Source organism: Artemia franciscana, chromosome 10 (assembly GCF_032884065.1).
Source record: "Artemia franciscana chromosome 10, ASM3288406v1, whole genome shotgun sequence".
NCBI lineage: Eukaryota > Metazoa > Arthropoda > Branchiopoda > Anostraca > Artemiidae > Artemia > Artemia franciscana.
Window position 1 is genome coordinate 45,874,769 of NC_088872.1, and position 17,377 is coordinate 45,892,145.

The 17,377-nt window shown below is 35.8% G+C and overlaps 1 protein-coding gene across 1 annotated transcript in view; it reads left to right on the plus strand.

Moving 5' to 3' along the window:
- The window catches only part of LOC136032259 (bolA-like protein DDB_G0274169), a 33,905-nt gene extending 22,300 nt beyond the window's left edge, over positions 1–11,605 (plus strand). Inside the window, exons 3-4 of the mRNA XM_065712506.1 lie at positions 8,433–8,501; positions 11,376–11,605. Coding sequence (XP_065568578.1) covers positions 8,433–8,501; positions 11,376–11,453 — 147 coding nt within the window. The 3' untranslated portion in view covers positions 11,454–11,605. The remainder of the gene's footprint in view (positions 1–8,432; positions 8,502–11,375) is intronic.
- The last annotated feature ends 5,772 nt before the right edge of the window (positions 11,606–17,377 follow it).

Below are 17,377 nucleotides of genomic sequence, written 5' to 3' on the forward strand. Positions count from 1 at the left end.
TCTGTCGGTCTGTCTGTCTGTCGGTCCCGGTTTTGCTACTTTAGACACTTCCAGGTAAGCTAGGACGATGAAATTTGGCAAGCGTATCAGGAACCGGACCAGATTAAATTAGAAATAGTCGTTTTCCCGATTTGACCATCTGGGGGGAGTGGGGGGCCGGTTAATTCGAAAAAAATAGAAAAATTGAAGTATTTTTAACTTATGAGTGGGTGATGGGATCTTAATGAAATTTGATGTTTGGAATGATATTGTGTCTCCGAGCTCTTATTTTAAATCCTGACCGGATCTGATGACATTGGGGGGAGTTGGAGGGGGGAAACCTAAAATCTTGGAAAACACTTAGAGTGGAGGGATCGGGATGAAACTTGGTGGGAAAAATAAGCACAAGTCCTAGATACATTATTGACATAACCGAAAAGGATCCGCTCTCTTTGGGGTAGTTGGGGGGGGGGGGTAATTCTGAAAAATTAGAAAAAATGAGGTGTTTTTAACTTACGAACGGGTGATCGGGGCTCAATGAAATTTGATATTTAGAAGGATATCGTGTCTCAGAGCTCTTATTTTAAATCTCGAACAGATCTGGTGACATTGGGGGGCTGGGGGTTGGGAGGGGGAAACCTAAAACTTGGAAAACACTTAGAGTGGAGGGATCGGGTTGAAACTTGGTGGGAAAAATAAGCACAAGTCCTAGATACATGATTTACATAACCAGAACGGATCCGCTCTCTTTGGGGTAGTTGGGGAGGGGGTAATTCTGAAAAATTAGAAAAAATGAGGTATTTTTAAATTACGAACAGGTGATCGGATCTCAATGAAATTTGATATTTAGAAGGATGTCGTGTCTCAAAGCTCTTATTTTAAGTCCCGACCGGATCTGGGGACTTTCGGGGGAGTTTGGGATGGAGGAACCTAAAATCATGGAAAACGCTTAGATTGGAGGGATCAGGATGAAACTTGGTTGGAAATATAAGCAGAAGTCTTAGATACGTGATTTACATAATTGGAACTGATCCGCTCTATTGGGGGGTGGGAGTTAATTCTGAAAAATTAGAAAAAATGACGTATTTTTAACTTACGAAGGAGTGATCGGATCTTCATGAAACTTCATATTTAGTAGGACCTCGTGACTCAGATCTCTCATTTTAAATCTCAACCGGATCCAGCGTAATTGGGGGGGGGGCAGTTGAGGGGAACCGGAAATCTTAGAAAATACTTAAAGCAGTGAGATCAGGATGAAACTGGATGGAAAGAATAAAAACCTGTCTAAGACACGTGACTGACATAATTGGACCGGATCTGCTCTCTTTGGTGGAGTTTGGGGGGGGGGTAATTTTGAAAATTGAGGTATTTGTAACTTATGAAAGGGTGACCAGATCTTAATGAAATTTGATATTTATATGGTTCTTGCGCTTTCAAGCTCTAATTTTAAATTCCGACTAGATCCTGTGACATTGGGGGGAGTTGGAGGGGGGAACCGGAATTCTTGGAAAACGTGAAAATTGGGGTATTTTTATTTTACGAATAGGTGATCGGATCTTAATGAAATTTGATATTTAGAAGGAATTCATGTCTCAGAGCTCTTATTTCAAATCCCGACCAGATCTTTTGACATTGGGGGGAGTTGGAGGGGGAAATCTTGGAAAATACTTGGAGTGGAGGAATCGGGATGAACCTTGGTGGATAGAATAAGCAAATGTCTTTAATACGTGATTGACGGAACCGTACTAGATTCGCTCTCTTTGGGGGAGTTGGGGGGAGGGGTTCAGTGATTTGCGAGTTTGGTGCTTCTGGACGTGCTAGGACGATGAAAATTGGTTGGTGTGTCAGGGAGCTGCACAAATTGACTTGATAAAGCCGTTTTTCCAGATTCAACCATCTGGGGGGCTAAAGGGAGAGGAAAAATTGGAAAAAATTAAGTATTTATAACATACGAGTGGGTGATCGGATCTTAATGAATTTTGATATTTAGAAGGACATCATGACTCATAGCTCTTATTTTCAATCCTGACCGACATTAAGCCTCTTATTTTCCTTTTAAATAAATCTATTTATTCGTAAAATTTTGCTAGAGCTCATACCATATGATCTCTTGGCTCTTAGCTCTTCTTGCCTCGTCACAAGTGCCATATGAGCTCTTAGCTCTTGTTTTATTAGTACTATAAAAATTAATTACAAATAATAAAGAACAAAAATCGAAAGAGTAAAAGCTATCAGATAATTTAGCCCCAAAATCTGAGCTTCTAGGGGGTCCAATCAATACACCAACAATTTCAAATGCAGAAAAAAAAAAGCAAAAAAACCTAATTTCAAATAAAACTATACATCCATACATAACAAAAAGTGACAAAAGCTTACAGACAAAGAGAAAAGAGAAATGAAAAAAAAAATGCAATAATCTCACTGCAGTCTCAGAAACCCAGAAGCAGAATTAAACAATATCGGAAAAGACCTTTCGTGCGAAATATTGGAGGGAAGAGAACCGCATAGCTTAGTAGTTAGATAAACTGGAGAACGCTGGGAAAAAGAGATTTAAAACAGTGGAAGTTCAATGAATAGATGGGACTTATGAAGGAAATGGGAAACATTCGAATATGGAGCATTTTTGAAAAAAAACTACACAGGCTTGTAGGAAGGGAACAATGTAAAAATTTATAAGCTAGGAGGAGGCTTTTTTTTTTACCAGGAAATCAAATTTTTCAGTGCCAGCATCATTATACAAATCAACTTAGGGGTTCCTTGGGGGAAGTCAAAACACAGCTTTATTCTGGAGCGTGTTATAGGAGTTAGTAGAGAAGAGCATCCCACACCCCAAACAGAACAACAATAAGAAAATCGTGAATCGAAAAACGCATAATACAGTGAGGCCATTACTTCAATGGGAAGAAAGGATTGAACTCTGGTGGTCACCAACTTGGCAAGAAAGTATACCTTGGAGTTAGGAGAGAAGTTGCTTATAAGAAAGGTTAGAGTCCAAAAACACACCCAAAATTTTAATTGTCCGAGTTTGTGGAGTAAGGATGATGGGATATTATCAGAATAGAAATTCAATATACAAGAGAAATCAACCAGGGAGTGATACCCGCCGTAAATATTACTGTGCTACTTTTAGACGCATTAAAAACCATTTTGTTTGCGAGGCACCACGAGCTAACAACATGGATAATCCTCTGTGCTAATTTTACGCTTGCCTCATTTTCAGCGCAAACGAAAATGTTTGTGTCATCGGCAAAGACCATGAATCGTACTCTCTCTGACATACCGGTTTCTACGAGGTCTTTGATGAAGAGAAGGAACAGTAGCAGAACCAGAATCGACCCCTGGGGAACTCCACTTTTTATAGGCAGACAATGCGATTTGATGTCATATATCTCTACATACTGATAACGATCTGAAAGATATGAATCAGACCACCGGAGTGACACCTCTCTCATTCCATACCTTTCTAATTTCTGCAACAATAACGGATGGCTTATCCTGTCGAAGGCTTTGGAAAAATCCAGAAAAATACCGATTACCTTAATTCCAATATCAAGGTTACGTCTTATGAACTCAGTTGCATCAATTAGAGCGTACTCCGTAGAAATGCAACTCTGAAGCTAAATTGAGAGTCGGATAATACGGGGCTGCCATCCTCACACATAACTGCCTGAAAAAAACGTTTGAGTCGTTTACACATCAACTTTTCAGGAATTTTTTAGGACAGGTAGTAGAGAAATAGGCCTATAACTTGATATCTGAGATGGGTCATCCTTCTTGTGCAGAGGTACGACTCTTGAAATTTTATAAGCTTCTGGAACACAACCAGAAGAGAATGATAAGTTAAAAATATGTGACAGTGGCAGAGATATTGTCGAAGCAGCTTGTTTCACAACAAAGCTACACAATCCACTTGCATCCTCACTCCTGGAATTACTAAAACTAGAAATTACCCTACTAGCTTCTTCTGGAGAGCAAGGAATTATGAATTATGAGCTGTTATAAAATGACGGTCAGAATGGCTTTGGCCCTGTAGAAACCCAAAGGCTATGTGGATTTTCAATCCATTTATTTGACTAATATTCTATGCATCCATCTATCCGAAGTTCTAAAGCAGAATACTATTAAAATCTGTCGCAAAATTTTATCTAAAATATAAATAAATAACAATCCAAAAATCTTGATTCTTAAGGAGAAAAACCCGAGAAACGTTTTACAAGTGTTTCTTTTATTAACCGACAAGAACACCGCATCAGTTAAAAACTAACTTAAATTAATTTAGTTAAAGTGTTTCCATAAAAGAAAATTTCTAAAATGAACAGAAGTTACTATAAGTAACCAAGGAAAACTTAAAATGAACAGAAACCACAAACGGTAGTAGGGTTAAAACCCCCTATGCCTTCTAAAGACCAGAGTTTCATTTTTGCTTTACCAAAAATAAAATGTGTTGTTTTACTGAAAAAAAAACGATTTTTATCTTTTTTGGTGGGTAATATGGCAAATAAATGCACATTGATTAAAATAAAAAACCATTAAAATAAAAAAATGTTTTATGTATAGCACAAATGACCAACTGGTCATAAAAAGGCCTAGGGGCGTTAACCCTACTCCTGTTTGTGTTACTTTTGTTCGTTTTAAGTTTTCCCTTGATTATTTACTGTGATTTCTGTTCGTTTTGGATTTCATTTATTTGTTGATAGATATTTATGTTGGTTTTACGCCTGAATTACCATTTGGCTTTATTTCTACTCGTCTTAGATTTAATGTAACTCTTTACATTTCTTTAGAAAGTTTTGTTCATGGAAAAAGTTTTTTTTAGTTAATCCTTAAATCGACTCATTAGAATTATTACACTATTAATTTCTTTAATTTTTCCCAGAAAAAGACATACAAGACGTTTTAAAGCTAACCTAACTCGCAACTATGAATGGGGTATATATCACAGGTATCAACATTATGGAGGTTACTCCTGAGTGTTTCTACGGAGGGGGAGAAGAAAGTGTAGGAATCAGAAAAATATCAATTCACTTGCAAATTGCGATTCGTAGCATTAGACCTTCAGGTATAGTATCAGATTTCAGTGAGCTGTGTGAAAAATGTGATTCAATCCCACTTTCTAGAGCTATAATGAGAGGAAAGATCAGATGCACGTTCTGCGGATGAAGGATGACAGATTGCCAAAGATTATCCTTGTCGGCCAACCGTCTAGGGCCAAACGAAAAGCGGGTGGTTCCCGAATGGGGTTGGAGGAAGTCGTTAGGAAAGGTTTAAGGGAAATGATAACTTCTTGGGAGGGAGTGAAGAGGGAGGCTTCGAATAGATTGGGATGGAGGAGAAGTGTGCGTATCTGTGTTAGCCTCAGGTGGCTTGGTGCTGCGGTGATTGGCTAGTATTAGTAGTAATATTAAATTTTTCTCAAACAGATCAAACAAGTCAACCCAACTCACAACTATAGATGAGTGATTATTACATGTCACAACTTTAGACTATTTTCACAACATTTTGGGATGGGGTTGGGGAGTTTTTGACTCTTTTTGACAGGATTTAAAAATTATAAATATATCCAATCTTTTAGGATTTTGCGTCAATTTTTAGTATTAGATCTACTGGAAAATCCATAAATAACTTCAATAGAGAATTCACACTAGGGTAGACATCCTGAAGAGCGATGTCTCTCCCATATTTTATGTGTGGAGAGGGAGGAGTGTTTCGTATGTATGAGGTAGTCATAGAAACTTGGGAGAGGGCTAATATATCGATAATTGAGATATCTAAATATATTTCTAAGCGTTGAAAGATATTGGAGGTCAACCACTCCTCCCTCTTTCCAACGTCTTTTTCGCCCCCGGTCACCTCCTTAACCCCTTATGACGTTGGTCAAAATTCTCAACTAGCTATTTTGCTCATAAATGTTGAAATGTCCAGCAAACATGCAATGGTGACATGAAAAATACAGCCTTAGGAGCCAGGGTTGTAAATTATGCAAATTGCCTTTTGGTCATATATACGATTTATATTGCAAAAAAATTTAGGCATGTATGCTCTTGGCAGGCTAGTTGGCGGGTTGGCTTAATTCTTCAAGAGATCATTCTTTTGGTAAGGCGACCATAAATTTTGCGAGAGGTAAGGGGAGGGCGTCAAGGGGCCCAAAAATAGACTGAAAGTTATATCCTTAAGTCATTAGATCAATGCATCCCCAATGTAAGTCTGTTTTTCAATGTGTTGGTTTACCCAGTAAAGGGTAGCAAAAAAATGTTTTTCCGAATGCAAGGAAACTTACATTCGTACATTCCTGGGGTATGGGGACCCTAATATTAAAAATCTTAAGGCTAGAACCAACAGGTCCTCAGATTTGGCCAAAATCTTTTTTCGATTGACTTAAAACTTTGATCTGTATGTCCTAGGATAACGGTTCGCATTTTTAGATTCCTTTATTCTACTACATTATCCCTATTTAACCATTTGAAGAGTTCTTACAAATTCGGATAAATCGAAACTTTTGTCAACTTTTTTCCGCTTTGCCAAATATTTCTTCGTCCCCTCTTTCCCTCGTTGAATCTACAATTCACATCTTGTAAAAAAAAAAAAAAAAAAAAAAAAAAAAAAAAAAAAAAAAAAAAAAAAAAAAAAAAAAAATCTGTATTTTCTCCCCAATTATTTTTGTAGAAAAATTGGTTATTTCATGTAATGGTCGATTAAGGGAACTGAGCTATCTTTGGTGTTTGGTTCTGACACAGTAATCTATGTAAGTATGCATTGTGTTTTAAGTGTTTGCCTTTATTACATCTAGTCATGTTTAACTATCCATGGTTTTGAAACTGGCAATGAGCTTAGTAATGTCTTTACTGTGTTTTTGACTGTTGGCTTTGCGCTTTAGCGTGTTTCTTTGATTGTTCTCGTTTGTTTATGATCCGTCTTTTTGTATAAAGTGTTTTCAAACAAATAAATGAATTGTTTAGATTAGTAGGGGGCAGTGTTGTTTGGGGGGAAGGGGAGCAAGAGATTTTACCATCTGGCTAGTCATTTTTAACGATTGTTTTTTGTCAATAATTACAAAATGTCTGTTTCGAATATAGTACGTAAAATCACAGCACGAGTCGGTAAAACCGCTGCGGTTACCAACCGAGATTTAGATTTTGGCACATACCATGTCACTATTTTAATGCTGTTTATTTAACCAAATGGAAAATTGTGGCACCATCTGTAAAATCACGGCAGGAGTTGGTGCGTTTGCCGAATAAGTTCGAAATTTCTGTAGATGACATGTCAATATGTTCGCGGCCTTTATTGAACCGAACAAAGCATTTTAGCGGCGTCGGAAAAATTTACCGGCTTATTTTTTTTACCTTATTATTATTTTTATTGTTTTACTGACACGATTTACCGACTCTTTTGTACCGATTGACCGAAAACATCGGGGGGGGGGCACAATGCATTACGTCCCTGGTAGGGGGTGGGGGAGAGTAACATTCTTTTTTCGTCTTTTTTAGCGTCAAGGTATTTCCTGGGTGTCAATGTGATATTTATGGTCGCCTTAGACATATTTACACACAGACTTTATATGGATACATAGAAGTAAAAAGCGGGATTAAAATTTAAAGGGCCCAGAAATTACGCATAGTAAAGAGTGGGTTGTAAACTGTAAAAACAAAATTATTATATTAATTACTGTAAATAATGCATCTAATTCCAGCTTGTATTAGAACTAATATCCCTCCTCCAGAAAAAAATTTCCTCTTCACGTTCCCGAGTCTGGAAGACGAGCAAATCAAAATTGTCAATATTTATTTTAATTTTCAGAATTAAATATCTAGATGAGTTTTTTGAAGTAATATTTTTAAGGAAACGCTTGCAGTCTAAAATGAGAATAAAATACACATCAGGGTTTATTTGCTAGACTGCTTAGTGTTGTAGAATATCCGTTTGGAGGCAGATAAGACTTAAATATCGGAAAATATAAATATACTGCTTGTAGGAGTGGACATTCAAGTTCGAAACTCTGAATGTCGATTTATATGTTATCTGCATTTTCGCTACTCGATGAAGAGAATAAATAATTTATTCATCGCAGTTTTTCTTGTGTGCTTAAGAGTATCGAGCTCAATATTAAATAATGAACACCCTGTCTTTGGGATGGAAGTGGCATTGGCTGACACTCCTCCTTACATTTTCTGGGCTGTGATGTTTTTTGAAAATTCTGAAAAATGACTCATTTAACTTATTACTAGGCCACCTTGTGTTTAAAAATATCCCGTTTCCAATTCGGCAACTGTAGATTATTTAAAATAATTTTCTAAGTTAAAATTGAACTTTGCTCCAACTTCGTATTTTATTCTGGCTATACGAGGCGTTCCATGGTCATTAGACTAAAGTGAATAAATATCGTTGGCATTCTAAGTCAAGCTTTGTTTTAGAAACTTATAATGATTTTATGAAGGATTTTCTGCTTTTTTCAGTGTCATCGATTAGTCAACGAAGTGCTTAGTGAGGAATTGAAGAATGGTGTGCACGCTTTATCCATTGTTGTAAGTGTATTTTCTATTTCTTGTAGCTTTCCCAGCTCGGTTAACTTAACTTAAATATTCTAAAATGCTTCATTTTTTTCAATAATAGTGACTGGAAAAACTAGGGAAAACACTAACCTAAAAGAGCATTCGTAAAAAAATACTGGGGTAGCTAATCGAGTTTAGAGTTTCCAGTTTAGAAAGGTCTAATCTTCAAGATTTGAAGGAAAGGGTAACATGTTTGTTGAAAAGTTTGCAGCTGTTCAAATACCTGGGCTTTTGACTGATATTTTTGTTGGTTAAAGTAAGCAAGTTCAAAGAAGAATATTTTTGATTTAGCACGTGCGATCTTTTCCCAACTACTGCTGTACATTTAGAAGCAGAGATATATGTTATTAAAGAGGAAGATTCTGATCTACGAGGCAACCCTCTGCACTCCTTCGAAGACGCGAATTGTAATCCCTGAAAGCCGCATGTATACCCACTCTTAGTCTACAAACAATATAGAAGATTTGGTAATGAGGAAGTTTGTAAAGACAGTGCAGTTTGCGACGGTTGCTACAGTTAAATTTTTTAAAGTCAGTTTGTGAAGTTTGTGTCACAAACAAAATGGGATAAGGATAATATTCAACTGACGATAAAAACGAGGAAAATAAAGATAAAACCAACAGTGAAAGCACAATAAAAGAATCCTAGCTATTATTCTGAACAGGATTTTAACAAATGAAACTTTAGAAAGAAAACAAGTATAAAATTTCGAACATCTTGACTCCGCGTCCAAGACCCTTTATCAATGAAAAAAAAAATGAATTAAGCTAAATTAAACACAATATGTTTAGAAAAATAAAAACAAATAAATAAAACTCACGTTTTAATAACTTTTAATACCACTTCCAATAGACTGATAGTGCCAATAGCACGAATACGTAATACAGAATTACAAGTTAGCTCGTCTCTGGTACAACTTGAATTTGGTACGATAATGAAATCTAGCAAATAATGAAATAATATGTTTATTTAAAAAAATCTACATTATACCCTAGTTTAGGGGCCTATGATTGAGTTTACAAGGTTAAGATCCAATGAATTATAGTAGGAGCCTGAGATTATATATGGCAACAGGCTAAGAAAACTTATGGATGATATATTTAATGGATTTTTCCATGTGTATCTTTCTAAAAAGTACTATAAGAAATCTGGTATAAGAAATTATTTAAAATACTCTGAACTAGTTCAGCCACGACTTACGAAAGGTATTAAGACCTTGCTGATGAAAAAAAGTGTTTTGGTTCTAAGTGAGGTATTCATATGAGGTATTGCGTGATACAATTAAAAATTCTGTATGGAGGTTCAGCCCCTATTCAATTTGAAATCGGTGTTAACGCTTTCAGAACCATACCAAAGTTAGTGCAACGTTGTTAAATACAAGATAGATACTAGACACGTGACAAGATAGAACTAGGTTATTCCTTGATGTCTGTGGATGGAAGTTTACAATAGTAGTTGGGGTTTGGCTCAAAATAAGGTGTTCATATGATGTTGTGTGGATGCAAATAAGGATTCCAAATGGACATTCAGCCTTTATTCAATTTGAAATTGGGGCTAATATGATCATAACAACTATCAAAATTAGCCCAACTCTATTAAATATTGTGACAAGATAAAATCAACTTGTTCCTTAATGTCTATTCTTGGTAGGAAGTTTACAATAGTGGTTTGGTTCTAAATGAGGTGTTCATATGAGATGCTTTGTTGATGCAATTAAGAATTTCAACTGGACATTCAGCCTCTATTAAACCTTGAAATTGGGGCTAATTTGATCATACCGATTATCAAAATTAGCGCAACTTTATTGAATATTATGACAAGATAGAATTAGGCTATTCCTTTTTTTCTATTGTTGGTAGAAGTTCACAATAGAGCTGTATTAATTTTCTTTACAAGTTTGATAATATTGTGGAAGAAATAAAACAGACAAACAAAATGCGGACTTAAAAAGAAAAATACAAAAGGTTTAAAGCCAACAATAATAAAGAACTAAACGTATTTTCCAAATTTGTTTTTCGAAAATAGTAGAATTTTTGAAATAGCAGAACAACAGCAACAACAAAAGGAAAAAACGATAAAACCACGTTATTCATTCTGTCGACGAATAATCCTTTGATCATAATTTGAATTTTCAAAATTGAAACGAATTTTCAAAATTTGTTTTTCGAAAATAGCAGAATTTTGAAATAGCAGAAAAAAAAACAAAGATAAAATCACGTTATTCGTTCTGTCGAAGAATAATCCTTTGATCATGCTGATTAATCTGGTGATGTGGTTCTGTCGTTTATCTAAATGCAACTATCTGTTTTTTTTTACCTTTTATTTCTTTGTTATTTACTTACGATGTTTTGTTACTCCTGCTTAAGACAAATTCTCAGTATCTCGCTACCTGACAAAAATATTACGATTTAATTAATTTCTGTCATCAGCATAAATACGGTTTTCTATTCCAAAGTGTTATTCATAAGTTCTTGTTCGTATGTAGTAAGCATAATTGGGATTCCCTAATAACCTGTGACAAAGAGAAAAAGAAACATATCCATGTATTTGTTGCGGCATTCTCTTACAAAGAAGAAGTAAAAAGAAACTTCGCTAAATTTATGTGAATTGACGCCATTGGCTATCAAACGCCATCGGTGGGGTATGTGCCTCGTGTTGGGAGTCTCCTGTTTAGATGAAAATAGTTGTATAAATTTAGCATTGATTAAGAATCTTACTCTATATTTAACCAACTAAAATACTAATAAAAGAACTAATAGTGCGATGTGTAGGATGACGGACTACTTTTGATGTCTTAATTTGGTTATGGTCAAACTAACATCTGTTTATAGAAGTCTTTTTTTCTAGGCTAAAACACCGGATAAATGGGACACGACTTTCATGACTGAAAAAAGTCCTGCATGTCGTGGCGGCTTTGGAAAATAGCTTTCTAGTCTTCCAGCAATCTTTTAGCAAAAGGCTAGTTCATGTTGTATCCAGTGTTATTTGTAAATAGTCTTGTTTTAAAACAAATATGTGCATTTTAGCTTGTCTTTTATTTTATAAAAGTAGTAAAACAAGTTTCAGTTTCAAATGAAGATTCATTTCGTCCATTGTTCGTTTACTTCAAGTACGAATTACGGATTCAAACCTTTAATGACCCCTTCCCCCGTCTTTATATCGCGATTACAGCAGAAGCTACATCCTAGAAAAGGGTGAACCATGGCCAATTGTAACCAAAGCTTAAAAAAACCGTTTAAAAAAAACTGGCCAGTAAGTAGAAATTGTCATTTCTTGCGTATCCCGAAATAGTAACTATTTTTATATTATTCTAATAGTAAAATTTCATTTTAAAAACAAATTTAAGAGAATTTCAAAAAATGCCCTGAGACCCATAAAAGAGGGGGAAGATCGAGATGATAAGTCTACTTATGGAATTTCCATTGCCGAAATCCTGCACAGGAAGCTTACAGTCCCCTGACTAGAAAAACAAGGTAAATCACGTTTTTCGCATAGGTAGCATACCATATAAGGATAGGACCTTTACCGAAGCTCCTCAGTCAGCGGAAATCCAACAACTGTTCGTGGTCTATAATAAAACAAGGAATGTTGATAAGAAAACCGTGCTTTAAGAATGATCTGTAGTAAAGAACGGAATCAAGCCCATAGTAACCGAAATATTAATATAAAATGCAATTTTTGACAGAAGCTGAATCATTGTATGCATGGCAAGGCAGCACATTTATATTTTAGTAAGATAATATTTGAAAAGTTGCTTCAGCTTCACAAGTTGAAAGTTACTTCTCTGGGGTATGGTGCCATAATTGACTCATCTTGCTGCCTGATTCATCTTGGTTCCTTCTTTGCTGTTCTAGAAAAGAAAATGCCAAAGGCTTTTTTCTGTGTTTTTTACCATACAAGGATAAGACATTCGCTGAAGTTCTTCTATCGGACGAATCACCGCTTGTTGATAATCTGTTAGCCCTGAAGGGGTCTGAAGATTCGGGCGCTCCTCGATTTCATTAATTTAGGAGTAAAGCATCCCTGGTCTAAGCATCCTCTCCTCCTCCTAAAACCACTATGTTCTTTTCTTAAGACTTTATTTATAGCAACCCAAAGTCTTAAATATATAATCATACTAAGTAATTTGCTTGTTATAAAAACCAAGCTAATGCCTCTATAATTACCAGATTCACTCTTATATAACCTTTCTTATATATAGATTTAATACACTTTTCCAAAGATTATAGTAAAGAACGAATTCTATTCCGTAGTAACCGGTATATTAAAATGAAATCTAATACAACTTACAGATCGTCTTGGTTATGTTTTGCTGGAAGAATCTCGTACACCTCTAATATGTGCTTAATTTCTCTCTCGCCTAGTCCATCTTTTTCTTTATTCTACAAATATAGTGGCAAAATTTCCACTGGTAGTGATAGCTGTGCTGGCTTCTGGTTTCCCAAATTTTTCTTGATAAGTTGCCAAAACTCCAGATTATTACTGGAATAGAAACCTTTCCTAAGTTGATCTGCTTTGAGCTCTTCAAGTGCCCTCTTTTTCTAATTAATCTTTTGCGCCCTCTTTCCATCACTTTCAAATTACAATGTAGCTTATTATTCTCTTCCCCGCAGCAAAATTTCTGTTTTTCTTCTGAAGGTTCTCCGAGAAGGGCATTCCTCGTCAAAAAACTTCTCTTTTTCTGTTCGTCTGCTTGCTATTTTCCGACCTCCAACATACATTATTCTTTCGACCCTCTCTTGAGAATCTATATATTCTTCCTTTGCTATCGTTCACACCAGTTTCGATTCCTGCTGGAGCTTGTCCGATGAATTATTTCTTAAATTTATTCTCTCTGTTTGGTTCTAACTTCAACGCCTTATCTACATAGGATCGACAATTCTTTTGTGCACCTTTTTTTTCTGAAATTTTCTGATTCTTACTAAATAACCTTAGAGAAGCCCCACTGTGCACGTTATCGGATCCAGCCACTGGCCAAACCTAAAAATCCCTACAAAAAGGTAAGAGAGACATATCTAATGTCTTTAAGCGAGCAATTGTGTATATATTAATATTTTTTTTTCGGAAGTTCTCAAAAAAGTTGCCCTCAATAGGGATACTGAGATCTTTAAATATTTCTTCAGTTTAGAATATATTGGCACATGGCTTGTATTGGGACATTACGCCATAATCATGGCTGCAGCTGTTGCTGCAATCTAAAAGCCGAACCGCTACCAAAAGTTGAAAAACACGTTAAAAAAAAAAACTGCCGGATGAGAAAAATTACCATTTAACACGTATTCAGGAATGTTAACAATTATTCTATTGACCTTGGAAGTAAAAGTTTATTGGGAAAACAAACTTATAGTGATTGTAAAAAAAAATCCGGAAACCCCTCGAAAATGGTCAGAATGTTTGTTTGGAGAATGAATGTGAGTATGTTTTCTCTATTAGGAAACGTGGGGATATGTCTCGGGATATGAGGAAGGAATTTGATAAATTTTTGTTAAAAGGAAGGGTTGATGATTATGAACGGAAGGTAAAAAGGAGATTCTGGTGTGGGTGATTTTACGTGTTATAGTGGGTTTAGCCCGAGTTTAATTGATTATATTTTATGTAGTTTATCTCTCTGGCCCTGGGCGGTGGACCTCAGGGCCCTAGATTTGGATGGATCTGACCATTTCCCAGTGAGTATTAAGGTGAGAGCGTGCACTCGAAGTCTGAAAGGTTAAAGTAAATGTCTACGTGTGAGGAAAGGATCCGTAAACCCGTTTGGATTGCAAAGGAGAAAAAAGAATTGATTAAAATGGACTTAGAAAGTGAGGAATTTCAGAATGATTCAATTCGGAATTTTTCAGAACTCGCTGGAATTGGATCAAGCTGTCTCGGTAATTAAATATAGAATTTATTAAAGAATCAAGTCTTTATCTTAGGATTGGAAACATCCGACCAGAAAAGTTGAGGTTTTTTTTATGAGGAATGTAGGCAGAAAAGGGAAGAGGTGATCACGGTTTTCAGGCTACTTAAAGCAACGGGAATTGAATCAGGAATTAATTTGCGCAGGCTAGCTGAATGTAGGAAAGTAAGGTCCGATTATACTAGGGATAAAAGAGTTATAAAGAGAGAGAGGCAGGTGAAGATTAATGAGGAAATAAAGAGAGCTTATGGTGTGAATAAACTTTAGAGAGTTTTGGTGGGTAGTTAAATGTTCAATCCAGGACCCGGGAATAAGAGGGGACCTCCCACCAGTTAAGTAGTCAAATGTTCAATCCAGGACCCGGGAATAAGGGGGGACTTCCCACCAATTAAGACGTGGCCAGATTATTTGAAAATAGGAAGTCAGAATGTATCAGGGCAAATGAGTCAAAAGGCGTTTGAGTCGGTAAATAGGAGTTTATTAATTGAAAGTATGTTAAAAATAGGCTTGCCGTCTTGTTTGTGGCAATAATAGTAGATATGTATCGGAGGGTCAAATTTGTTGTGAAGGTTATGGGAAATTTTTCTAGACTTGTTACGTATCACATGGATGTGAAACAAGGATATACTTCATCTCCCAAGCTTTCTTCCTTGTTTTTTAATGATTTAGATAGTTTAATGAAGAAATGGAGAACCTTATACATCTTTGGATTGGTTTTGGCTATCATGTATATTATTCGCGGATGACATAGTAGAGATGATCTCTAGAAGCAATTAGATATAATAAAAAATCCTCTAGAAAGAAGAATTTAGAGTTGAACGCTAAGAAGTCAGTAGTATTAGTATTTAGGAGCAAAAGGGCTGTTGATTCTGAGATTAAGGAAGAATTCGTTTATTTGTGTGTTAAGTTTAGTGCAATAAGAGGGATATCTGGGCATGTAGAAGATTGTAATTTAAGAGGTAATAGGCTAATAAATATACCTTTTAGAAGTAATTTAGGTCAGTTAGCTGACAGGAGGATCCAGAAAAGAGTTTTCCAGACACCAGTAGCTTCTAGTCTACATTGGGGTTTTGGGTTACATTGGGGTTACATTGTTTATTTGGGTGTTAAGTTTAGTGCAATAAGAGGGATATCTGGACATGTAGAAGATTGGAATTTAAGAGGTAATAGGCTAATAAATATACCTTTTAGAAGTAATTTAGGTCAGCTAGCTGACAGGAGGATCCCGAAAAGAGTTTTCCAGACAACAGTAGCTTCTAGTCTACATTAGGGTTCTGAGGATTGGGGTTTTGCTAAAGCAGCGTGTCCTATGTGTGGATGTGTGAATAAAAACTTATTTCATTTTGTATCCGAGTGTGAAGAGCTGTCTGAGTTAATTGAGCGCTGAATGCTGGTTAATTGAGCGAGTACTGAGAGAAACTCATGTGCTATTAGACAGTCTTGTAAGTTTCTTCGTTTATGGCTTAAACATAGGGAAGGATATTTGAGGGGATAGCTTGTTATGGTTTTTATGATTGGCATTTGTTGGTTAATATTTTGAACCTCGGCGGGTTTTTTTTTTAAGTTGCATTTTGTTTCTGAGATTTGTTTTTAGGCTATATTCTGTATTGCTATGGCCCGCAGGCTTTTTGCAATAAATCTTATCTATGGATAGAATAATTTTAGGAAAATATTTTGTGAAGTAACAGATGGTGTCTTAAGGAGGAAAGCTAGAAAGTCGACTAGGAATATTAGTGAAAATGCTCCAAGTCTAGTAGAAAAGAGGTGGACTTCTACAACAAATATTTGAGTGATAGATCAGGTGGAAATATCCTGGTTACAGTGGTACCTGCAGCCTTTTAAGGTATGAACCACAGCCTATAGCTGAAATGAATATACGGCCTATATACTGAAAAGTACAAATGCGTATAGAAAAACTGGAAAGTCAGAAAAACTGATCATTCCTACCTGATCCAAGAACTTAAACCATTCTTCTAGTATAGTCTTAAGAATAAAATTATATTTTTGAAATAAAATTTATGGGAGTTTCTAAAAATAGCCCGAAACATCTCAAAAATGACGTCGGACCGAAATAAGAAGTACATCGTTGGAAAGCAGCAGTCCCCTGGGTTGAACAACAAGGAAGATCCCTTTTAAGCATGGGTAGCACTGATGTGTTCTTTTTTTTAACTTTCCTTCTTCACTGCTAGCTTGGCACAGGAACATCCTGGAGAGCTGTTTAAGGGTTAATTTTAAAGTAAATTACTTCATCAAGTGCCTTTTGTATTTAACTTGAAATAACATTTAAAATAAAATAAAATTGTGGTTGCAGTGTTAACTGCAACCTAGTAAAAAATGAACCACAGTCCATAGTAACCGAAAAAGTGGCGTAATTGCTCACAAAATCTGCATCTCCGTATCCGAAATGATGTTATATCGGTGTGATGTCATATTTCAGCGATTATACGGCCCGTTTTTCTGGGGCTCGTTCTTTAATACAAGAGTAAACGAAAACAGTGTTAATTATGTTCTTTTTTTTATAGTCTGACTAGTCTTATGTCGTTTTCCAACTTTTTGTCTTAACAAAATCCAAGCAGCGCATGCCTTTACCTTTTTTTCTTACACACCATTTTGTCCCCGCGTGTGTTTATGAGAACAATATGTACAGTCACCTTTACTCGAAAATATTGGGAAGAACAATAACTATAACTATATATTGTCACCAAACCCCTCTTCGTTATTGCTACACTATCCCGAATTAAAGATGTATTCATCTGCTCCAAAGCAACAGATATTGGCTATTAATTGTTCTATACGGGATTGGTTTAAAACGATCAAATGAATATGGTACAAAATAGACCAAAAACCATAACAAAGAAGAAAACAGAAATTACGGATGTGGCAAAAATGTTGTGTTAAAGAATGTATGGCACTTCTAGAACACTATTTAGTCATGGACAATAATGATCAATTT